Below are 25493 nucleotides of genomic sequence, written 5' to 3'. Positions count from 1 at the left end.
CCCTAACACCATAGACAAAAATAAACTCCAAATGGATTAAAGACCTAGATATAAGACCAGACACTATCAAACTCTTAGAGGAAAACATGGGCCAAACACTCTCTGACATAAACCACAGCAACATATTCTCAGATCTACCTCTTAGAGTAATGACAATAAAAACAAAAATAAACAAATGAGACTTCATTAAACTTAAAAATTTCTGCACAGCAAAAGAAACACTAAACAAAATGAAAACATAATCCACAGAATGGGAGAACATCTTTGCAAGTGAATTAACTGACAAGGGATTCATCTCCAAAATTTATAAACAATTTCTTCAGCTCCATACCAAAAAAACAAACAACCCCACCAAAAAATGGGCAGAAGATCTAAACAGATGATTCTTCAAAGAAGACATACAGATGGCCGAGAAACACATGAAAATATGTTCAACATCACTCATTATTAGAGAAATGCAAATCAAAACCACTATGTGGTACCACCTTACACCAGCCAGAATGGCTATCATCAAAAAGTCTACAAACAATAAGTGCTAGAGAGGGTATGGAAAAAAGGAACCCTAGTACACTGTTGGTGGGATTGTAAATTGGTGCAACCACTGTGGAAAGCAGTATGGAGATTCCTCAGAAAACTAAAAATAGACTACCATTCGATCCAGCAATCCCACTCCTGGGCATCTATCCAGAGAAAACCACGACTCACAAAGACACATGCACTCCGATGTTCATTGCAGCACCATTTACAATAGCCAAGACATGGAAACAACCTAAATGTCCATCGACAGAGGAGTGGATCAAGAAGATGTGGTACATATACACAATGGAATATTACTCAGCCATTAAAAGGAACGAAATACTGGCATTCTTAGCAACATGGGTGGACTTAGAAACTATCATGCTAAGTGAAGTCAGCCATTCAATGAGACACCAACATCAAATGCTTTCACTGACATGTGGAATCTGAAAAAAGGACAGACTGAACTTCTTTGCAGAACAGATGCTGACTCAAAGACATTGAAACACTTATGGTCTCTGGAGGAGACAGTTTGGGGGGTGGGGGATGTGCTTGGGCTGTGGGATGGAAATCCTGTGAAATCAGATTGTTATGATCATTATACAACTACAGATGTGATAAATTCTTTTGAGTAATTTTTAAAAATAAATAAATAATATATAAATAAAAAGAATTTTAACTATATTTTGGCACTCCCTTTTGACCTGCAGCTTTTCTGTAGAGAAATAAGCTGAAAGTCTTCTTTGATTTTCTCTTGCTGCCTTTAGAATCCTTTGTTTATCTTTCACTTTTGCTATTTTTAAAAACAATATGGCTTGGTGTATGTCTGTTTGAGTTCATCTATTGGGGACCCTCTGTGCCCCATGTACCTGAATATGTTTCCTTCTTTAGACTTTGGAGGTTTTTAGTCTTAAAGTACATGTTAAGCATCTTTTTTGTCTTTCCTTAACTTCTGGGAACCTTGCTATGCATAGGTCAACATGTTTTATATTATCCCAAATATCGCTGATATTGTTTTCCTCTACTCTCTTTTTTTTTTTTTTTTTCTTTTTCCCCATTTGGCTATCTGTGTGCTGTCATGGTTGGGTGATTTCCAATATTCTGGCTTCCAAGTCACTTATTTGTTCCCTCACATTATTCATTGCCTTTAACTCTGCTTTTATCATCGCAACTGAGTTTTCTAATTTTTCTTGGCTCCTCCTTATAATTTCTAGTTCCTTTTTACAGTAATCCACATTTCTGTTGATAGCCTGTCTTCAACAGTATTTTCATTACCTCCTTTTGAAGTCAGTATCTATTAGACAGTTTCATTGTTTGCTCCTTCATGGGGGTTCCCCTCTTCTTTTAATTGGGATTGCTACTTCTGCTTCTTCATTCACTTTTATTTCTCTTACTCCAGATATGTGGAGATTTTCTTGTCCTTTCAAAAGGCTGATTTATTCTTTCAGTGTTCAGTAGATGTACTGTGAGAATTGTTCTACACATGGATTTTTTATTATATATTTTTGGAAAAAGATAATATCCACCTCCCACTCCTCTGCCATTTTGTACTGATCTCCCTTCCTTTCCTCTTTTGGTCTCATCTCCTTTTATTTGATGTCTAGCTTTTGCTTTATATTTGGATTAATTTTTCTTTTTTCTTTTTATTTGGTATATAGCTATTATAGAATTTTGCTTTGTGGTTATTGTGATGTTGCTAATTAGTAATCTATATACATATATTATTTTTTTTAATTATAAATACCAGTTTCGATATCATATTTGTGGATGGTTCCCTACTTGTATTGTTTGTTTGCCTTTTTACCATTGAGAGTATTTCATAATTTCCTCCTTCATAAATTTCCTGTTTCTACCTGTGGCCTTTTCCACTTAGAGGAGGAGTTCTTTTAGCATTTGTTGTAAAGCTAGTTTGGTGTGTTGTTGTTTACTTTTAATTTAAATTTAATTTAAATTTTTAAATTTTAATTTAAAGCATTTGATCTCCCCATCAAATCTGGATGAGGCCTGGTGGGGTAGCATATTCTTGGTGGCAAGTTTTTTTTCCCTTTCATTATTTTAGATATATTGTGCCACTCCCTTCTGATGTGCAAAATGTCTGCTGAAAAATCATGATAGCCTTATAGTGATTCCCTTGTATATTATCTTGCTTCTGCTGTCTGTGTCTTGGTTGGTGAGGCTGGTCTGGAGGCTTGTGCAGGCTTCCTGGTTTAAGGGGCTGCTGCCTGCCCACTGGTGGATGAAGCAGATCTTGGCTCTATGCTATTCAGGGATGTTTCAAGGAACATGTCTAGAGGTGAATGTGGACTCATAAAGCCTTTAGACAGCCTGACTGCTGATAGATATTGCAAATGATCCCACCCACCCACCCACATTTCATCTTTTGGTTTCATCTGTGTGTCATTGAATGTAGAAAACTTTCTCTCTCTCTCTCTCTTTTTTTTTTTTTTTTTTTTTTTTTTTTTTGGTAGACTCCAGTCTTTTGTATAGAGGATTGCTCAGCATTGGCTCTTTTGATTTTTTTTTTTTTTTTTGTATTTTTAGGGCTGCACATACAGCATAGGAAGGTTCTCAGTCTGGGGGTCCAACTGCAGCCATAGCTGATCTTATGTCACAGCCTCAGCAACATCAGATCTGAGCCACATCTGCAGCCTACACCACTGCTCAGCACAGCTAACTGCAACTCTGGATTCTTAACACGCTCAGTGAGGCCAGGGATGAAATCCATGCCCTCATGAACGCTAGTCAAGTTTGTTAACCACCAAACCATGATGGGAACTCCCTTTTCTTCCAAATTTTTAAAAATTTATTTATTTATTTATTTCACAGTTGTGGTTTCTGTGTGCTTGTGAGAGGAGGCGAGCTCCAGGTCGGTTTAATATGCTGTCTATTCTTCAATCTAAAAAATTTAATAATTAAGCTTTGAATATATGTTAGCTTTCCACAATGAGAATTTGTTTCAACCTTGCCAAGAAATTACATTTATCTAAGAAATATTGTATAATAGCTTTCCTTTAATTTGTTCTTAACTCTCATTGATTCACACAGGTAAACATCACTTTATCCATGAATCTGATTTTGAAATCTCATCATCTTTCTCACAAACTCTTCTTGCCTCTGCAAAACTTTAGCACTCCCATGGTACCACAGAAGCAAAAACCTTCCTTGGGAAACTTTTTCCTCAGAGGGTTGAGTGTTGCCACATTAGATGGGTGTTTGCAACATGTCAGGATAAAATTCCACAAGGTTCTTTCATTTTTGTCATATCTTGTATCAGCCTCTGCTTGCCCCTCTGTTCAATGATTTTTGTATAACACACTGATGAAATGCCAGCTGTCTATGATCAGGGCAAAGGGCAGATTAATTACCTGACAAATAAAATAAAGGCAGTGTCTTGCTATGGTCAAATGCTGTACAGGATTGTTTTCATGCTAATTTAAGAGTTTGGGGGGAGTGAAGCTTAAGATTCCTAATCTTTACTCCATATACTGATTACACAGCAGCCAACTGGACTACTTTACATCACTCCGTGGGACATGTGTACAAAATTTACAGATAAAAGCATAAATACTATTGCTGTCTGTTTGTGTCATGGAAATAATTTTTTGGTCTCATACTAAGGCATCTAATGTGTATATTTTCCATAAAATTGTTAAATCTGTAAGGCTAAAATATTGGAATTTCAAATATGATAAAATCTAAGACCCTCCAAATTTATTTCCATTTTGGTGATGACAGGATGCCATGAAAGATTTGACTTTCTTCAACAGAATATGTAAGGCTCCTTTAGAGGCCTGATTAGAGAATATGAAAATAGCCCCTGGAAAAAGTTAAAATTCTCCAGTTCAACTAATTAGTAAGATGGTAGTAAGGGCTCTCCATTATCCTACATCTTAATATAGATGATGTGAGTGGTGGGGATAAAACAAACAGCCTAAATATCCTTCATTTTTGTATCTTGTGCTACTAGTAGAAAGAGGAAAAATTAAAGAGTCACCATTTGATGTAGCCAATTGGTTGCCTGAAACTACAGACAAATGTGCTTGCTTGTATTTTCTGTGCAGTTACTCTACTTTTGGTATCAGTTACTCATGATACCTCCCTCATCTCCAGCAGCATTAAGCAGAAACCGATAAAAACCATATGATCCTCTCAATAGATGCTGAAAAAGCCTTTTACAAAATACAACACCCATTTCTAATGAAAAGCTGAAAGAATTTCTGCTGAGATCAGGAATAAGACAAGGATGTCCGCTCTCACCACTACTCTTCAACATAGTTTTGGAAGTCCTAGCCACAGCAGTCAGAGAAGGAAAAGAAATAAAAGGAATCCAAATTGGAAAGGAAGAAGTGAAACTATCGCTATTTGCAGATGACATGATACTATACATAGACAATCAAGAAGATTCTACCAAAAAACTGTTAGAACTCATCCATGAATTTGGCAAAGTCACAGGATACAAAATTAATACACAGAAATTGACTGCATTTCTATATACTAACAATGAAATGTCAGAAAGAGAAATTAGGGAACCAAATCCCATTTATCATCACATCAAAAAGAATAAGATACTTAGGAATAAACCTACATAAACAGACAAAAGACTGGTACTCTGAAAACTATAAGACACTGATGAAAGAAATCAAAGATGACACAAACAGATGGAAAGACATACCATGCTCTTGGATTGGAAGAGTTAATATTATCCAAATTACTATACTCCCCAAGGCAATCTACAGATTCAAAGCAATACCTATCAAATTACCAAGGACATTTTTCACAGAACTCAAGCAAAATATTTTAAAGTTTATTTGGAAGTACAAAAGACAAAGAATGGCCAAAGACATCCTGAAAAAGAAAAATGGAGCTGGAAGAATCAGGCTCCCAGACTTCAGACTATCAAAACTTTATGGTACTGGCATAAAGACAGAAATATAGATCAGTGGAACAGGATAGAAAGCCCAGAATTAAACCCATGCACCTAGAGTCAACTAATCTATGACAAAGGAGACACAAATATAAAACAGAGAAAAGAGAGCCCCTTCAGTAAGTGGTGCTGGGAAAACTGGACTGTCACCTGTAAAAGAATGAAATTAGATCACTTCCTAACACCATACACACACAAAAGAAACTCAAAATGTATTAAAGACCTAGATATAAGACCAGATACTATCAAATTCTTAGGGAAAAACACAGGCCAAACCCTCTCCTACATAAACCACAGCAACATCTTCTCAGATCCACCTCTTAGAGTAATGACAATAAAAACAAAAATAGGAGTTCCCATCGTGGCGCAGGGGTTAACAATCCGACTAGGAAACATGAGGTTGCGGGTTTGATCCCTGCCCCTTGCTCAGTGGGTTAACGATCCGGCGTTGCTGTGAGCTGTGGTGTAGGTCACAGATGTGGCTCGGATCCCGCGTTGCTGTGGCTCTGGCGTAGGCTGGCAGCTACAGCTCCGATTAGACCCCTAGCCTGGGAACCTCCATATGCTGCAGGAGCGGCCCAAGAAATGGCAAAAAGACCAAAAAAAAAAAAAAAAAAAAAACAAATGGAACTTCATTAAACTTAAAAGTTTCTGCACAGCAAAGGAAACACTAAACAAAATGAAAAGACAACCCACAGAATGGGAGAAAAATCTTTTCAAATGAATCAACTGACAAGGGATTAATTTCCAAAATTTATAAACAACTTCTGCAGCTCCATACCAAAAAAACAAACAACCCCATCAAAAAATGGGCAGAAGATCTAAACAGACAATTCTCCAAAGAAGACATATGGATGGCCAAAAAACACATGAAAACATGTTCAACATCACTCATTATTAGAGAAATGCAAATCAAAACCACTATGAGGTACCACCTTACACTGACCAGAATAGCCATCATCAAAAAGTCCACAAACAATAAGTGCTGGAGAGGGTGTGGAGAAAAAGGAACGCTATTACACTGTCAGTGGGAATGTAAATTGGTGCAACCACTGTGGAAAATAGTATGGATATGCCTCAGAAATCTCAGAATAGAACTACCATTTGATCCAGCAATCCCACTCCTAAGCATCTATCCAGAGAAAACAATGACTCAAAAAGACACATGGACTCCATTGTTCATTGAAGCATTCTATGCAATAGCCAAGACATGAAAACAACCTAAATGTCCATCGGCAGAGGAGTGGATAAAGAAGAAGTGGTACATATACACAATGGAAAATTACTCAGCCATTAAAAGGAAAAAAAATAATGGCATTTGTAACAGCATGAATAGACCTAGAAATTATCAAGCTAAGTGAATCAGTCAGACAATGAGACACCAACATCAAGCACTATCACTTACATGTGGAATCTTTTTGTTATTGTTGTTGTTGTCTTTTTGTCTTTATAGGGCTGCACCCGTGGCATATAGAGGTTCCCAGGCTTGGGGTCTAATCAGAGCTGTTGCTGCCAGCCTATGCCAGAGCCACAGCAATGCCAGATCCGAGCCATGTCTGTGACCTACACAACTCCTGGCAACGCCAGTTCCTTAACCCACTGAGCGAGGCCAGGGATCAAACCTGCAACCTCATGGTTCCTAGTCGGATTCATTTCTGCTGCACCAGGATGGGAATTCCTACATGTGGAATCTTCAAAAAGGACACAATGAACTTCTTTGCAGAACAGATACTGACTCACATACTTTGAAAAACTTATGGTTTCCAAATGAGACAGGTTGGGGGGAGAGGGGAGGAACTGAGTTTTTGGGATGGAAATGCTATAAAATTTGGTTGTGATAATTGTTGTACACCTATAAATGTAATAAAATTGAGTAATTAAAAAAAAAGCAGAAACCAAAATATATTCTTTGGTATTATGAGGAAGTGAAGAAATGAAATATTTTTAGCATGTTTTATACTGGTACACATGTCACCCTTGTTTTCTATGTGATGCCATGCATGGAGGGTCACTGGTTTCAGGGGAGTGTGTATTCATGGGAAGAAAAAGAGAAGTCCCCCATTCTGGTCAGATCTAGATGCTACTAACTACAAAGTAAAGGCAGCAGAGATCTTGCAGAAAAGAGCCAACATTAAATGAAATGCCCTTATTACTCTAAGCAACCTCTCACCATAGCATACCATAACTCCCTGAATTCCACACACACTTGCACAGGGAACAGTGTAATATTACTAGAGCATGTGACTCTTTCACATGAACATTCTTGATATTCGAAAAAACAAAAACATTCTTAATATTCGAAAAAACAAACAAGTGACAGGGTTTGAAAAGGCTTCACAGTGGGAAGAAAACTACTATAACAATACAGACAGGTCCTTTTGGGTGGATTCATCATCCTGTTGATTTTTCTGCTTCAGAATTGATAGAAGAGATTGGTGTTTAACATGATTACTCCCCCATCCTGTCAGTGTTAGATGGAGTACCCCATTAGGAAGAAGTGCCTATAAAGAAGCTTAGCAAGGCAAACTCCACTGCCGTCTGTTAAGAGGGGGTGCAAAATATTTTAGCCCAAATGCCTTCATCCTTTGAGGTCCATCATTTTCATATATGGATGATCTTCTGTTTGTTGGCAGTTGTGGAGAATTGCTCTCAATATCCCTGTTTAAACAATGTTATCACATGTCTTCCAGAAATAATAGCTGATAAAACATGAAAAGTTTGAGTTATTCTTAACAATTAATGTTTGTCAAGACTATCATAATTATAAATGTTCAAAACTTTTAACATGAAAGGAAAAATAGAATCTGTGGTCCTTACTGTGGTATAAATATTTGGTCCCTTAAATTTTCAGGTTTTGAAATTTGGCTCCCATGGTGATGACATCATGTGAATTTTTGGGAGGTGATTAGGCCACAATGCCAGAGACCTCGAACATGCGATTAGTGACATAAATGTAGCCAACAGAAGCTCTTCCATCCATCCCATCATTTCAATACACAGCTAAAAGACCCATTCATGAAGCAGAAATTTGTCCCTCACCCAACAGAAAGTAAGCTGGTAACTTGTTCTTAAACTTCTCAGCCTCAGCCATTATAAGAATAATATATTCTATTGTTTCTAAACTGCCGAGTCTCTGGTGTTTTGTTTTGGCAGCCAGAGAGCTGGCTGCAGAGAAATATCTCTGAGTTCGAAGACCTGTCAATAGAAACCTTGAAATCGCAAAAGAAAAGAGAAAATTGGCTGGAAAAAAATCAACAGAACAGAAGAATCCATCATTAGGGAAAGACTAAAAATGCTATGATATGTACATAATGGGTTAGCAGTATTAAAAGAAGGATAGAAAGGAACCAAAATTAATTTTTAAAAAGTAATGACTGAGAATTTCCCCAAATTGATGTCTAACACCAAAATCACAATATCCAAACTCAGACAAAAATATGAACAGGAAATTACTGACCAATATTGCTCAGGAACACAGATGCAGACATTCTCAACAAAATCTTAAGAAATTGAACCCAACAATGTTTTGAGAGAATTATGACTGAGAAGCATGTATCCCAAGTGTGCAAGGCTCATTAATCATTCTACAGTCAAATAATTGTATTCATCATATTATTGCCCTAAAGAAAAAAAAATATTATGTCAGTAAATGCAGAAGATGTTTGAAAAAAAATCCAACACCGATTTTTCCTAAAGACTCTCAGTTCAATATAAATGGAGTGGAGATTTCTCAAGTTGATAAAAAAAAACTTCATCTAACATTGTACTTGATGGTAAGAAACATGAAGCTTTCCCACTAAGTGCAGGTAAAAATTAAGGATATTCCCTTCCATCACTCATTTTCAATATTTTACTCAGTCCTTGCTAATGAAATAAAGCAAGAAAATAAGTAAAAGAAATACAGATTGGGTAGACAAAATAAGAAAAACAGCCCAGATAAAAAGTGGACTTGGAATTACCTCATGGATCAGCAGTTTAAGGATCCAGTGTTATCACTGCTATGGCTCTGATTACAGCTATGGCATGGGTTGGATCCCTGGCCCAGAACTTGTGCTTGCCATGGGCATGGCCAAAAAAAGAGGTGGATCAAGAAATTTTACAGAGTTACCAAAGAAACTTTACAGACATCCTACCAAAGAAAATAGATGCTCTGCACATAAGTATATGGAAGAATTATCCAGATTACATGCTATCATTAAAATGCAAATTAAAAATACAATGTTATCCAACTACATAGCTCTTAGCTTGGTAAATGTGTAATAGCTACAACAGCAAATACTATAGAGGATGTGGAGCCATAGGAAATTTCATGCATTGCTGGAGAAAATGAAAAATAATACCGCTACTTTGGAAGATAGATTGACAGTTTACAATATTGAATATTGCTGTACCCCCACAACTAATACAACACTGTAAGTGAACTCTTCTCTGACAGAATTTTTTAAAAGAAAAAACAAAACAAAACAAAAAAACAGTCACATTTTAGACAAGAAGTCCTACACATGACCTTCCTCTTCAGCTCATTCAGTACTATGTCATCCATTCTTGTTCTTCTGGGAGTCTAGTTTTTCCATGGGTTCTGTTGACCTGGTCTGAGGGTGGAGGGTGAAAGGGACAGGGATGTTTCCAAGTGTGCAAGAGCCTCTGTGAATGAAGGCTTGTCAGATTTGTCAAGTGAAGTGGGTGCCTTGATCACTGAAGGCTATGAAAGGTAATAAATCTCAAGTGGCAGGCACATTTTTGGGGAACAGTCTCTGGGACAGGTGAGGACCTCAGGTTTGCATAGAGGGAGGGAAGGCTTCACCCCACCCAGAATACCTACCTACCTAACTTCATGAGAGAACGTTTGGATGACCCATCCTAGGTGGCAATTGAATGAAGTCTATTTACTGGGGTTCAGAGAGGGCAGGTCAGGCACTGACTTCTCCAGAAATCTTCCTGCCCATGTCCAAGGGGGTGTGGAATGGGGAGTGGGCCAGGGAGCCTGGAGAAACCAAGACCAAGTGGCCTATCTCCCATAGCCCTGTCCATTTATTGAATGAACAGAGTGGATGTGATCCAAATCAGCTGCCACCACCTTCTCCATCATCCACCACTCCCACTCTCTCGCCTGCAGCCATCTTTTAAAAGGCATGAAAGTGAGTGAGGACCCTTCCCCTAATACTGGGTGGTTCAGGCCCTGGTGTCTTCGACAAATATTTCATCTATTGTTGTGAACAATTCTGCCTCAATGATTTGTGAACATTTCAGGAGCCATGGGAGCAGTTAGTCATTATCACCAGCTCCACACATCACCCTCAACCCCACCCCCACTGCCCCCAAAAATTTTGTGGAAGGGAGCACACTTTTCTTTCACCCAAGAGATTTATTTCCTGCTTTCAGAGGGGAGAAGGAAAAGAGGGTCAGAATGGCCCTCAGATGTTGTCGCTTAAAATTCCCAACAATCCCTATACCACTGAGGGAGGCACGTTCTGGGGAGTGGGGGGAACTAATGTGTATACCCCCTGCCTCACTTTCAAAGTCAAACTCAAGGAGGATGTGAATGCCTTTCATGCCACCGGTCAGGTGAATGGGATGGCTTTCTAGGGAAATCCTGATGTCTCCTTTCACCACCATGATGAAAATCCAGAACCAACCCTATAAATTACCATAACTTTGTCAATTGTGTTATTAAAAAATTAAACAACACACACACACAAACCCAGAATGAAACACCCTCTCCTTGACTGGGGGCAGTTGGGGGGAGCAAGCAAGAGAATTCCCAAGTCAGTAGGAGAGGGTCATCTGCAGTGGTGTGAAAAACCCCAAGCTATTTTCTTCCTCTCAAGGTGAATAAACTTTGCAGATGGGAGTGGGTGCCCTCCACCCAGAGGAAAGGCAGGGAGAGTTTTCTCCCTGAAAAGCTTATCCTGCCATAGCATTGACATTATCAACGGTAAGAGGATTTCATTTTGGGCAGCAGCGGCAGCATGGCAGCTGCAATGCCTGGGCCACTTGGAAACATAGACGAGCCATCGAGGCTCGTCTGTTACCCCCAAGGTTGCACAGTGACAAAACTCCTTTGGGGGAAAAAGGCGGGTGAGTGGGTGCGATTCCAGTGTGTCTGTCTGCATTCATCAGGTGTGGGAGAGGAGAAGACAGACATGTGTGTCTTTGACTATCCTTCTTTTTTTTTTTTTTTTTTGTCTTTTTGCTATTTCTTGGGCCGCTCCCGCGGCATATGGAAGTTCCCAGGCTAGGGGTCTAATTGGAGCTGTAGTCTCCGGCCTACACCAGAGCCACAGCAACGCGGGATCCGAGCTGTGTCTGCAACCTACACCACAGCTCACGGCAACGCCGGATCGTTAACCCACCGAGCAAGTGCAGGGACCGAACCCACAACCTCATGGTTCCTAGTCGGATTCGTTAACCACTGCACCACGACGGGAACTCCTGACTATCCTTCTGAGGACTTGCCTGAGAGCACTGTGTCCCCCAAAGACAGGTCGAAAAAGACCACTGCCCTCCCCCACCAGAAGTAGAAGTCCCTTGAAAGAGCTGGCTCTGAACTTGAGCTTCTAGAGGAAGGTTTCTCTCTTGCTTTCAAGTCAGGAAGAAGAGGGTGTCCTTCTCACCATGAGTCCTTTCTGAAGGGCCCTGGCTTCCAGATCAACCTCAAGCAAAAGTGGTCTGTTTGGGGGTGCCCTATTCGGGTTCCCTCCCCACAAACCCCACGCACACATGCATGGGGAATGGTACTATGTTCCAATTCCATGTAAAGCTCCAGAATGGCCTCAGTCTGATGTTCATCTTCACTCCTCTTCAAATAATGTCTGCCCTCACCCCACCATGGCCTGCCTCCTTTAAGGCCAAAGGAACTGTAAGTATCCCCGAGGAAGGGGAAGGAGGATTCCCTGACATGCAAAGAACAGTCTTACGGAAAATGATGATGCCATATGCCAGGGGTGGGGGCGGGGGGGAGTGAGGGAAAGAGACAGAGACAGACAGGGAGGGAGGGACAGACAGACAGACAAAGGCAGAACCAGAGGGAGAAAGAGGAGGAGGGGAAAGAGTCAGTGAAACAGAGCTAGGTAAATGACGCGAGGCCTGGGTATTATTCTGAGTGTTATTATTGATGTGTGTCTGAACTCCTCCTAAGGCCTTTGCAGATCCAGATCAATCCTTTGAGACAAAAGTCAGTCTGCTGTTCCCTACCACTCTGAAGAGCTGTGGTTTGGGTTTTCCAGCCGGGAGCCCCTTTTTCTGCCTCTTTGTCCAAAACACCTTTCGTGGGATCTAGAAAGTCTGTTCCGAGACCATCCTAGGAATAGTCATTTCCATATTGACCATGAGACCATTGTGCCAAGAGACGGATCCAAGTTCTGGAACCTCCATTCTCCCCCCACCCTTCCTCCTTTGGACAAAATCTCCTTCCCTTCATGTGCAAAATCTTACTTTTTTTTCTCAATGAATTTTCATTACATTTATAGTTGTACCACCATGGGGAAGATCCTTCATGTCCCTCTAGAATGATGGATGTGGTAGCATGTCTCAATGACGCTCCAAATCCTTGAGCAGGACTCCAAAGGCTACCATCCCATCTCCTCGCCCCACTCGCTTCTGGCTTCTCGCTCATGGTTCCCCTCCTTTTTCCTCCCCTGCAGTTTATCTCCATCTCTGCCGCCCACTTGTAACCTCTCTCCCACTTTGGAACGTGCCTCCTTGGGCCCAGTGGACCGCTTCGGAGAATATTAACAGCAGCCCACCGGCAGGTGGCGTTGCAGAACAAAGTGCAGCAGAGTGAGCAGGATGAAGGCATTAGGATGGCTGCGTTGCCAGATGGATGTGTAGGGCTTAGGCCCTTTCCTCCTGGAGCGCAATTCTTCCGCCCTGGCCTTGAAAAATTTCGACTGTGGGCCGTGGATCTTTGATTGAGGATCCTGGCCTATACTTTTTACTTCCTAATGCCGGCCAGGGCATCCATTTTTGCCACAGCTGAAAAGGCGTTCACAAAAGGGACAGGTGGGCGACTAAGGGAATGCAGTGTAATTCCCCCCCACCCTTTTTTAAGGGTAATATTTAAATTATGTTACGCTGTGGCGCGACAGGATCCATCGCTGGCGTCTATGCAGCACCAGGACTCAGGTCCGATTCCCCGCCTGGCACACTGGGTTAAAAGGATCCAGCGTTGCCACAGCTGTGACTCACACCTGATCCCTGCTTCTGGAACTCCATATGACCCTGGACGGGCCAATGCATACTTACATACCCACCTAAATACATAATTAATTGATTCAAAAAGCGACGGGTTGTCACCGCCAGGGAGCCGGCAAAATAAAATGATATGCATAAAAGTGTTTGGACGTGTTTGATTTCAATGAAGAAAAAAGAAATCAATAGGCCAGGGCAGAAGTCCTTCATAACACCTAATACACCTCCATAGGCCGTGTCTTAGAGACCAAGTCCACGCGGACAGCTGGTCGACCCTTACGGACAGGGTCCGCCAGACCAAGTCCGCGTGGACAGAGGGTTGATCTGGTCCACCACGAAGGCGCGCAAGGGCTGCGACCCACTGTGCAACCACAAACCACACTCCGCGCCGGTGGTGGCCTGGAGCACCCGCTAGAAGACACGCTCGGAAGCCCGTCAGGGTGCCCATCACCTCCCCGCCCCTGCGGCATTCCCCCAGGAAAAAGGGTCCCACTGGGCCACTCTCCAATGCCCCCACACCTCCGTTGCGCCCCCCTCTTCCCTACCCCCCCTCTCCCCCGTCCCAGCCCGGGGGCACAGGGCCCCCTGACAGGGTGAGGAGGAAGTGAGGTGCCCGCCGAGGAGCCAGGCGCTGCGAGGGGCGCCCCCTCTTCCCTTGCCCTCTTGCCTCTAGAGGCCACAGGGGGCCATGCGCCTTCCCCTTGATCGCCAGGCACGGTGGACGACCGCGGGTTGCGGCGGGCAACAATCATCACCACCGCTCCCTTCGCAGGGACAGGGGAGGCCCGCCGAGCGGAGAGAATGGAAAGGAAGAAAGAGATGGACTTGCGGAAGCACAGCAAGCCAGCCGTGGTCCCATCCCAACACCCTTCTAGGCGGAGGGTTGAAAGGGGGGGCTGCCGCTGCCATGGTTGCTGAGGGATCGCCAAACCCTTGTGTCGAAAGTTGACTTTCAATAGATCTCAGCAAGGGAAGCTGCTGAAACCCAAACCCAGAAGCAGGTTGTCTAGGAATGGTTTAGCTCGTGGTTCCTCACGATAGTGGGGTACCTGATGGGCGAGGGGCAGGCCACGCTTTCCCGCAGTGCCCCCCACCCGGCCCCAGTTTCCCAGGAGGAAGGGTTCTCTGCACCGGACCCTGGCCCCCATGTGCGTGTAGGGGCAGGCTGCTTGTGAGTGCACAGGGACCCACCTGAGGAACTGGCCTGGGACGCCCTCTCAGAGGCCAACTGAGGCACCCCTGGCCCTGTCCTATCATTCTGCCTGCGAGGGATTCTGACTTATAGGCTTTAGGCCATAATGTCACAGATGGTAGCTTCTGCGCTATTGGCTCCTCAGCCAAGAACATACACCAAATGTCTGAGCCTGAGGTTCCTCTCCTGCCGAGCAGGATTACCATAGCAACAATACCTCATCAGTAGGGTGAAACTAACCTGTCTCACAAGGACAGTCTAAACCTAGCTCACTTTGGTTATTACTGAGTGAATAATCCAAGGCTTGGTGAATTCTGCTTCACAATGATAAGAAGAGCGGACATACAAGGATCAAAACGCAACATCGCTATGAACGCTTGGCCGCCTCAAGCCAGTTATCCCTTTGGCAACTTTTCTGACACCTCCTGCTTAAAACCCCAAAGGTCAGAAGGATCATGAGGCCCCACTTTCATGGTCTGTATTGGTACTGAAAATCAAGATCAAAGGAAGCTTTTGCCCTTCTGCTCCATGGGAGGTTTCTGTCCTCCCTGAGCTCACCTTAGGACACCTGTGTTACTGTTTAACAGGTGTGACACCCCAGTCAAACTCCCCACCTGGCACTGTAACCACTTCCTTAGCGCCAGAAGTGAGAGCTCCTCCAGGATCGCCCCATACCACCTCACTGGGTCAGCGAAAATAAACCATCACAGTAGTGGTATTTCACCTGCTGGTGGTAAGGCTAGTGGATCCCCCCTCCACACTGCCTCTCTCCATAAGACCACAGGATGTGGGGGGGGACTCCCACTTATTCTACACCTCTCATGTCTCTTCACTGTGCCAGACTAGCATCAAGGTCAACAGCATTGTCTTTCCCCGCTGATTCCACCAAGCCCATTCCCTTAGCTGTGGTTTTGCTGGATAGTAGGTATGGACAGTGGGAATCTCATTCATCCATTCATGTGCTTCTCTAATTAGATGAGGAGGCATTTGGCTACCTTAAGAGAGTCACAGTTACTCCCGCTGTTTACCCGCAATTCATTGAAATTCCTCAGTTCCACATTCAGCGCACTGGGCAGAAATCACATCAGTCAACACCCGCTGTGGGCCTTCCTGATGCTTTGTTTTACTTAAACAGTGGGATTCCCCTGATCTGCACCAGTTTTAAGTCTGGCACCGGCAGAGGAGAGGAGCTTCATGGAACCGCCGCCCGGGGGTGCACCTGGCAGGGGAGACACACATGCAGGAATCCAAAGTGCGCGGAGCAAGGCAGAGAGAGGAGGTGGGGTGGTGTTGCAAAGCAACACGCATGCACCACGCCCCTCCCGTGCACTGTTCCCTCTGGGCTCCCCAAGGGCAGACACAATGCCAGCCACAGCCCCTGCTATCCACAGGAAGGCTCAAGTCCAGAGTCAGCACCGATGCTCCCTGCCAGTGCATCCCTAAACACACACACAAATTTAGAGAAGAGTTAACACCTGTCCTGAAACTATTCTAAACAATTACCAAGGAAGGAATACACCCAGCTTCAATCTATGAGGCCACTATCATTCTGACACCAAAACCAAAGAAAGACAAAAAAAGAAAAATACAGGCCAATATCACTGAGGAACATAGATGCCAAAATCCTCAACATTATATTAGCAGACTGAATCCAACAATGTATTTAAAGGATTATACATTGTGATCAAGTGGGATTTCTCCAAAGGATACAAGGATTCTTCAATGTCCACAAATCAATCACAGCGATACACCATATTAACGAACTGAGGAATTAAAACCATACAATCTTCTCAATAGATGCAAAGAAATATTTTGTCAAAATTCAACACTTATTTCTAAAAACAAAAAACTCTCAGAAAGTGGATATAGAGGGAACCCACCCCAACCTAATAAAGGCCATATATTAAAGACCCACAGCTCACATCATTTTCAGCAATGAAAAGCTGAATTTCCACTAAGAACTGGAATAAGACAAGGATGTCCACTCTCACCACTTTTATTCAGCATAGTGTTGGAAGTCCTAACCATGACAATCAGATAAGAAAAAGAAATAAAAGGATCCAAAGTGTGAAAGAAGTGAAACTGTCACTGTTTGCAGATAACATGATCCCATACATCAAAAATCCTAAACAGGCTGTGAGAAAACTACTGGAGTTCATTAATGAATCCAGTAAATTTGCAGGATATAAAATTAATATAAAGAAATCTTCTGCATTTCTATACAACAGTGAAAGATCAGAAAGAGAAATTAAGAAAATAATCACATTTGCTAATGCATCAATAAAAATAATGTATTAGGAATAAACCTACTTGAGGAGGCAAAATACCTGCATTCTGAAAAATATAAGGAGCTGATGAAAGAAATCAAACATGACACACACAGATGGGAAGATATACAATATTCTTGGACTGGAAGAATCAATATTGTCAAAATAACCATACCATCCCAAGGCAGTCTATAGATCCAATGCAATCCCTGTCAAACCACCACAGGCATTTTTCAAAGAACTACAGGAAAAAAAAAAAATTTTAAATATGTGTGGCAACACAAAAGATCCCCCTCCCCAAACCAAAGCCATACTGAGAAAGAAAAATGGAGATGGTGGAATCATGCTTCATGACCTCTGCTATACTACAAAGCTACAGTGATCAAAATAGTATGGCATGGCACAAATACAATAATATTGATCAGGGGAAGAGGATAGAACATGCAGAATTAAACCCACATACCTCTGGTCAACAAACCTATGACAAAGGAGGCAAGAACATACAGTGGAGGAAATCACAGCAATATCTTTTTGGATCTACCTCCTAGAGTAACAGTACATTTACATAATGGAGTATTACTCAGCCAAAAAAAGAACAAAATGATGCCATTTGCAGCAACATGGATGGATCTAGAGACTGTCATACTAAGTGAAGTAAGTCAGAAAGAGAACGACCAATACCATATGATATCACTTGTATCTGGAATCTAAATTATATGGCACAAATGAACCTATCCATAGAAAAAAACAAACTCATGGACATGGAAAACAGACTTGTGGTTCCCAAGGGGGAGGGGGAAGTAGTGGGATGGACTGGGAGTTCAGGGTTTGCAGATGTAAACTACTGCATTTGGAGTGGTGGATAAGCAATGAGGTCCTACTGTATAGCTCAGGAAACTATATCTAGTCACTTGGGATGGAACATGATGGAGGATGATGTGAGAAAAAGAATGTTTATATATGTATAACTGGGTCACTTTGCTGTACAGCAGAAGTTAATAGAATACTGTAAATCAACTATAATTACTATTTTTAAAAGAAAAAATGCTGGAGTTCCTGTCGTGGCTCAGTGGTTAACGAAACCAACTAGGAACCACGAGGTTGTGGGTTTGATCCCTGGTCTTGCTCGGTGGCTTGAGAACCTGGCTTTGCCGTGAGCAGTGGTGTAGGTTGCATACACAGCTCGGATCCTGCGTTGCTGTGGCTCTGGTGTAGGCACGCAGCCACAGCTCTGATTCAACCCCCAGCCTGGGAACCTCCACATGCCACAGGAGCAGCCCAAGAAATGGCAACAAAGACAAAAAGAAAAAAGAAAAGAAAAAATGCTAACTAAATTAACAAAGATTACTGATAGAAATGCAGGTCACTGTAACAAGGCACTAAAAACTAGAAAGTTGAACCAATCAAAAACAGACAAACTGCTGGGATAAAAAGCAATCTAGGAGTTCCCGTCGTGGCGCAGTGGTTAACGAATCCGACTAGGAACCATGAGGTTGCGAGTTCGATCCCTGCCCTTGCTCAGTGGGTTAACGATCCAGCATTGCCGTGAGCTGTGGTGTAGGTTGCAGACGCGGCTGGGATCCAGCGTTGCTGTGGCTCTGGTGTAGGTTGGCAGCTGCAGCTCCAATTCGACCCCCTGGGAACCTCCATATGCCGTGGGAGCAGCCCAAGAAATAGCAAAAAAAAAAAAGACAAAAAAAAGCAATCTAGAAGCAATGAATAGCAGACTAAATGACACAGAAAAATCAATAAGGGATCTGAAAGAATAACGGAAATCACCAATCAAGACAGCAGGCAGAAAAACAAATGGAAAAAAAAAAGAATAAAGCCAATATACAAGATCTATGGGATAGTAAAAAATGTGCCACCCATTGCATAATAGGGGTTCCAGAAAATATCTGCAAAGACACAACCAACAGGGGGTTAAGATCCAAAATATACAAATAACTCATAAAACTCAATGTTGAAAAAACAAACAATTTTAAAATGGGCAGAAGACCCAAACAGACATTTTTCCAAAGAAGACATACAGATGGCCAACAGCACACAAAAAGATGCTCAACGTCACTATCCGAGAAATGCACATCAAAGCCACAATGGAAGTGTTACTTCACACCTGTCAGAATAGCTATCTTCAGAAAGTCTACAAGCAATAAATACAGGAGAAGGTGTGGAAAAAAGGGAACACTCATACACTGTTGGTAGGCATATAAATTAGTACAGCTACTCTGGAAAACAGTATGGAGATTCCTTAAAAACCAAAAACAGAGCTACCATATATGACCCAGCAATCCCACTCCTGGTTATATATCCAGGAAAAATGAAAACTCTAATTCAAATAGACATGCACACCTTAATGTTCACAGCAGCATTATTTACAGTAGCCAAGACATGGAAACCATGTAAATGTCCGTCAACAGACAACTGGCTTAAGAAGATGTGGCATGTATCGCCAATGGACTACTACTCAGCCATAAAAAAAATAAATAATGCCATCTGCAACAATATGGATGCACCCAGAAACTATTACACTCAGTGAAATAAGTCAGAGAGAGAAAGAGAAATACTGTATAATAACACTTATGCATGAGATTTAAAAAGTAATACAAATGAATCTATATGCAACACAGAAACAGGCTCACAGGCATAGAAAACAAACTGAAGGTTACCAAAGGTGGGGGCTGGCGGGGGGAAGCACATATTGGGAGTATGGGATAAAAAGATACAAACTACTTTACATAAAATAGATAAGCAACGGGATTTACTGTATTGGATAGGTAATTACAGTCAATATCTTATAATAACCTATAATGGAATATAATCAGAAAAAATGAATCACTGTGCTGTACATGTGAAATTAACACAATACTGTAAATCAACTCTACTTTGATAAAAGAAAAAGCCACATAGGATAAAATTTACCCTCTTAACTATGTGTACAGTTCAACAGTGTTAAGTACATTCACATTGTTGTACAAAGAATCACCAGCACTTTTCATCTTGGAAAACTGAAATTTTTTACCCATTAAACAGCAACTCCCTATTTCTCCCTTTCCCTCAACCCTGGTAACCACCATGCTACTTTCTGCTTCTATGAATTTGATTAAATACCTCATAGAATTAAAAGGACTTGTCTTCTTGTTGAACATTTTTTTAAGCAACCATATTTTTCAAATTTTCCAAAGCAATAAAGATAGTTTTCACAGGAAAACAACAACTACAACAAAAAACCATGGTCAGTGTGTCATTTTAGTAGCAGGCCACAAGGAAATAGAGGTCTAGAGGTCAGAACGTAAGAAATCTCACAGTGCTGTTTTTTTTTTTTAATTTGAAGGAGGAACAAGAATTAAAGAAATAGGACTCAAGTTGAACAGTAATCAGTGTCTTCATCACTAAACACAGATTTAATCTTAATATTTTGATGAAAAAATATTTGTATTCTAATCTCCCAAAAAATGCTACATTTCTCTTATAAAACCTAATGCAATTTTGTGTGGGACTGTAAAAACTGATGGATTCCTAAGCATTTCTTTTGACTGAATTTCATTGTAGTTCCTCCTTACTCTTGTTACTGGCTTCTTGGTTGTATAAATGCACAACTGGATCACTGCTTTTCACACATGTCAACATAAACTGTGCTCACAGCTTTGTAAGGCAGATATTGCAATTCCACCACAAAGACAAGGAAGGAGATTAGTGATTTATGCAGGTAACAGTGACAGCAGACATATTCCTTTAATAAATATTGTCTATTACGTACCAGACACCCTTCTAGTGCTAGACATACATCTGTGTCCCAAATAATTAAACAAAAACAACACCTGCCTTCATGTACCTTACATTCCAATAAGCAAGAGTCAAAAAGCTCATTGTGGTTTTTTTTAGAAGATCATTTATCAGTCTGCTATTACTAGAAAACAAACCAGGGCAAAACACAATCAAAATCGTAAGGATATATTATTTCTCATGAGAAGCAAGGGAGATGAAAATGTGAGAGAGAGGGTTAGGAGGTCACATTAAATCAGGTTACCTTCTTGAGAAGGTGACTGGTGGGCAGCCTCTTAGATGGCCCTGCTGACCCATACCTTCCTCATAATCCTGCCTTGCATAGTTGCCTTCCTTGGAGAGTGAGCTGGACCTCATGACTTCCTTCTCAAAAACAGAGAAAGTGATGGGATGTCACTTCCAAGACTAGGTTACAAAGAGGTGGTCTTCCATCTTGCATAGCCTTGCTTGCCTGCTCTGATGGAAGCTGGGCCCCATGCTATGAGCTGCCCCACAGAGAGACCCGTGTGGCAGAGAACAAGGGGAGGCTCGGCCCTCAGTTCACTAGCCCATGAGGCTGACTGAACACTGCTAATGCCACATGAGTTTGGAGGGGCTCCACTCTCAAGGGAGCTTACTGAAGGGACCTCAGCCCTGGTGACATCCTGACTGAAATGAACACTTGAGGCAGAGGCACCCAGCTATGTCACAACCTGAAATCCTGACCCACAGAAACTAGGAGAGTTGTTTTGTCTTTTCATGCTGCTAAGATTTGGAGTATTGGTGACACAGCAACAAATCACACAATGACTTGATGGAGGTGAGGGAGTTAGATCTTGGAGACCATGGAATAGCAGATCTCTGCAGAAGGCAAATATCTATGGACTCAGAGTTCTAAAGTACAGAGTCTCCTTCAAAGACAAGATGAAGGACTCTTGCATTAACCATGTTATTCCATAAACAGCTGCACTATGTCCTAAGGATACCCCCTTTGATATTATTAAGATGATAATCTTGTTATTGCCTATGCCTGTCCCTGCCCACTAATCTTGTCACCTCCTCTAATCCCATTAATAATTATTGCATCACCTTCCTTAATAAAAATCATGTGGGCTAAAGCCTAGGTGCCTTTGTTCTGTGAACAGAGTGCCTCCTGGTCCCCACTTTCTAAATGTAAGCAGTTTTGTGTGTTCTGTTATACTGCGCCATCCCTCTTCCAGAATTCCCCATTTCCTTGCAGCGCTGGATGTGGCAGTTAGTCATGTGGCTTTCTGGGGGAAGAGCAGTCTACACAGAGGGAACAGCCAGTGCCAAGGTTCTAAGATAGGGCCATGACTGATTTGCCCAGGGAACAAAAAGGAAGCCAGTGTGTAGGAAGAGGGAATGAGAGCAAGAATAGCAGTTGGGGTCAGATCATATTCAGAGCTAGTAACTCTGGCCTTAGTCTGAGAGCAACTGGAAGCTGTTGTAGAGTTTTGACAGAATAGTGATATGATCTACATTTTGGAAAGATCACTCTGGCTTGTACTGAGAATCAGCTAGAGGGAATAAGAGGAAAAACCAGGAGATCAATGAGGAGTCTGCTGCAGTCAATTAGGCAAGAAATGATGGTGGCTTAAATCAAGAGTGTAGCTCATAGTCATGGTCACAGGGACGGTGTCAGGATGTAGAACCACTGGTTGGTCTGTGGTGCATGAGAGAATGAGAAGAGTCATGGAAGACCCAAGTGTTTTCAGTCTGAGTATGTAAAGAAACAGGGAGACTGTAGGAGGATCAGGTGTGGGGATGAGGAAAATCAGAAGTTCACGTTTGTGTCAAACTCCAGATATCAATTACACACCATGTAGAGACCTTAAGCAGGCAGTTGGACATGACTGTGGAGTTGAGGAATGATGTTTAGGCTGGAGATATACGTATATAGAAGTTGTCAGAACACAAACAGTTTTAAAGTCATAAGACTGCATGAGATCACCATCTACTGATAGAGAAAGGGACCAAGAACCAGGAATTTGTGTTTACCCACATTCAGAAGTCAGGTTAAAAGAAAGAATCAGTGAAGCAACCAGGGAAGGAGCAGCCAGGGAGGGAGGAGGAAAACCAAGAGTGTGTGGAGTCTTGGAGTCAGTTAAAGGAAGTGTATCAAAGTGAAGTGACCAACAAGTACTCTATGTTCACATGTTTACTGAGAAGTGACCACTGGACTTAGCATGGATGCCAGAGACATAAAGAACAGTGGCAGGAGTTCCCATCACAGCTCAGCAGTAATGAAAATGACTAGTATTCATGAGGATGTGGGTTAGAACCCTGCCCCTGCTCAGTAGGTTAAGGATCCATCATTGTCATGAGCTGTGGTGTATGTTGCTGATGCAGCTCGGATGCCACGTGGCTGTGGCCATTGTGTAGGCTGGAAGCTGCAGCTCCAATTCAAACCATAGCCTAGGAACTTCCATATACAGCAGGTGTGGCCCTAAACACACACACACACACACACACACACAAAAAAAAAAAAAAAAACAAAACAAAACAAAAAAACACAAAAGCAGTGTCAGTAGAGGTGTGAGGTCTAGAGGGTAACTGGACTGGGTTTATCAGTAAAAGATAAAGAACTTTAGCTAATAAATTAATAAATCTTTAGTTCTGATGCAAAAGCATCAGCAAAGTGAGGCTGTATCTGGTGAGGGAAACAGGGTTAGGTTTTAGGGTTGGTGGATGCAAACTGTTACATTTGGAATGGATGGGCATTGGGGCTCTACTGTACAGCACAAGGAACTCTGTGTGATTTTGTCACTTTGGTGTAGAACAGAAATTGAAGAACCATTGTAAATCATTGTAATGATAATCAAAAAAATGTATTTGCTGATGGGAAAATTGAGAAAGGGCAATACTTTGTTGATTTAGTAGGAGGAAGAATGGCTAACCAATGTCTTTAGGTGGAATCTAGTTAGTGCTCAAGGAGAGAACCTGGCTTTGAGTAGAAATCCACAGAGATTATTCATGCTTTCAGGAAAAAATTATAAATGACTTTGAAAAGACCAAAAAATGTTACTGGTGTTTTGTCTAGCACAGCCTTCAGGTTATTCGCACTTTGTCTCTGAGCTATTTTACAGCTTTCTAAGTCACAGACAATTTGTAGGAATGCAAAAAATTATTTTCTATAGACATGCAAATGAATTTTGTACAGTGGGGCACAACTGATTTCCCTCCCCCATGACAGAAGCCAGTTTGGCATCTCTTAAGCAAATTCATTTTGGCATACCTCATCATCCATGTATGTGTCTGCTCTTTGAAATTCTTCTGTGAACTGCCACTGACATCTTCCTGGTTTCTTAATTATTTAATGAGTTCAATAAAATCTTTGGCACATATGGAAAGTTCTCGTTGTGTCTCAGAAATAACAAGCTGACTATTATCCAAGAGAATGTGGGCTTGATCCCTGGCCTCACTCAATGGGTTAAGGATCTGTTGTGGCCGTGAGGTGTAGTTCGCAGATGTGGCTCGGATCCCTTGTGGCTGTGGTGTAGGCCAACAGCTGTAGCTCTGATTCAAAACACTTAGCCTGGGAAGAGGTGTGGTCCTAAAAAAGCAAGGAAAAAAAAAAGGCACATATTCATTTTATATATGTATGTGAATCATAATTTTACTTTTTTTAAAAAATATCTTTCAATACTAGTAACATGGGCAGATAATGTTTATGGGCAAAGGCTCAGGTGGGTGGAGGTAGTGGTGGTATTCTATGGAAGTTCTCTTCCAACATCTTTTCCCTGAGGACAGAGATGTGACAGTCAGTAGAATGGCAAAGTGAATGGACTAGCAATGTACGATGGTAGCACTGAAGACCTCTTGAGGTTAGTGGCCACCAATATGAAGGGGGCTGTTTATGGACTATTTCTCAAGTCACAGTTCAGCTGCATAGGTGCACACACAATGGAGGGAGGGCTGATTTTAACCAGAGTGTGTCTTGGTGAAATCAGCAGGAAGCAGCAGTATGGGGAGGCAAGAGAGTTGGGGATATATACAAAGGAATGATTAGAATTGGAATTGAAGCCCAATGAGGAGATAAGAAAAGACAGAAAAATGAAGACAATCATGTCATGATATCAATAGATGGAGGTCCCCATGGGTTGGAAAGACTGTTGGAGTTGCTGTACTAGAACAGTGAGCTGGAAAGACAAGGGCTGGTAATCAGAGAAGCAAAGTATTCAACATGCGGTCAGCCCCCTAGCATCTGAACAGTCTATGGTTTGAGAATCCCTACCCAGGAGTTCCTGTCATGTCTTAGTGGTTAATGAATCTGTCTAGGAACCATGAGGTTGCGGGTTCTCAGTGGGTTAAGGATCCAGCATTGCCATTAGCTGTGGTGTGGGCTGAAGAAGCGGCTTGGATCCTGTGTTGCTATGGCTGTGGCATAGACCAGTGGCTACAGCTTCAATTAGACCCCTCGCCTGGGAACGTCCATATGCCTTGGGTGCAGCCCTAGAAAAAGACAAAAAAAAAAGGAATAAAAAAGAGAGTCACTTAGCTGATAAGCACCAAACTCCTCTTTTTGTGCGTGGAAAACACAGATGATTTGCGTGGAGTGTTTATTCCCCTTCTAGTTTTATTCTTATGGTCATTCTCAATGAGATGATTCTATGAAATC

At 41.9% G+C, this 25493-nt stretch overlaps 1 protein-coding gene and 1 pseudogene across 7 annotated transcripts in view; both read right to left on the bottom strand.

Moving 5' to 3' along the window:
• The window catches only part of LOC100519853 (zinc finger protein 320), a 74572-nt gene that overhangs the window by 8469 nt on the left and 40610 nt on the right, over positions 1-25493 (bottom strand). For 3 of the 7 annotated variants that reach the window (XR_014812527.1, XR_014812530.1, XM_084972197.1), the window contains one exon: positions 19829-24428. Coding sequence is in view for 1 of the 7 variants with exons in the window: in XM_084972197.1 (XP_084828323.1) it covers positions 24406-24428 (23 nt within the window). In the remaining 6 variants the exon portion in view is untranslated. Of the gene's footprint in view, positions 1-19828; positions 24429-25493 lie in introns of those variants that run through there. The other 4 variants (XR_014812531.1, XR_014812525.1, XR_014812526.1 and 1 more) reach the window with 2 other exon arrangements.
• LOC146400476 (28S ribosomal RNA) lies at positions 14558-15705 on the bottom strand (annotated as a pseudogene).

Source organism: Sus scrofa, chromosome 8 (assembly GCF_054392235.1).
Source record: "Sus scrofa isolate SSC_HxYL_T2T_F1_AM1 chromosome 8, Sscrofa_HxYL_maternal_Yorkshire_Landrace_v2.0, whole genome shotgun sequence".
Classification (NCBI taxonomy): Eukaryota; Metazoa; Chordata; class Mammalia; order Artiodactyla; family Suidae; genus Sus; species Sus scrofa.
This window is presented reverse-complemented; position numbering and strand designations above follow the sequence as displayed.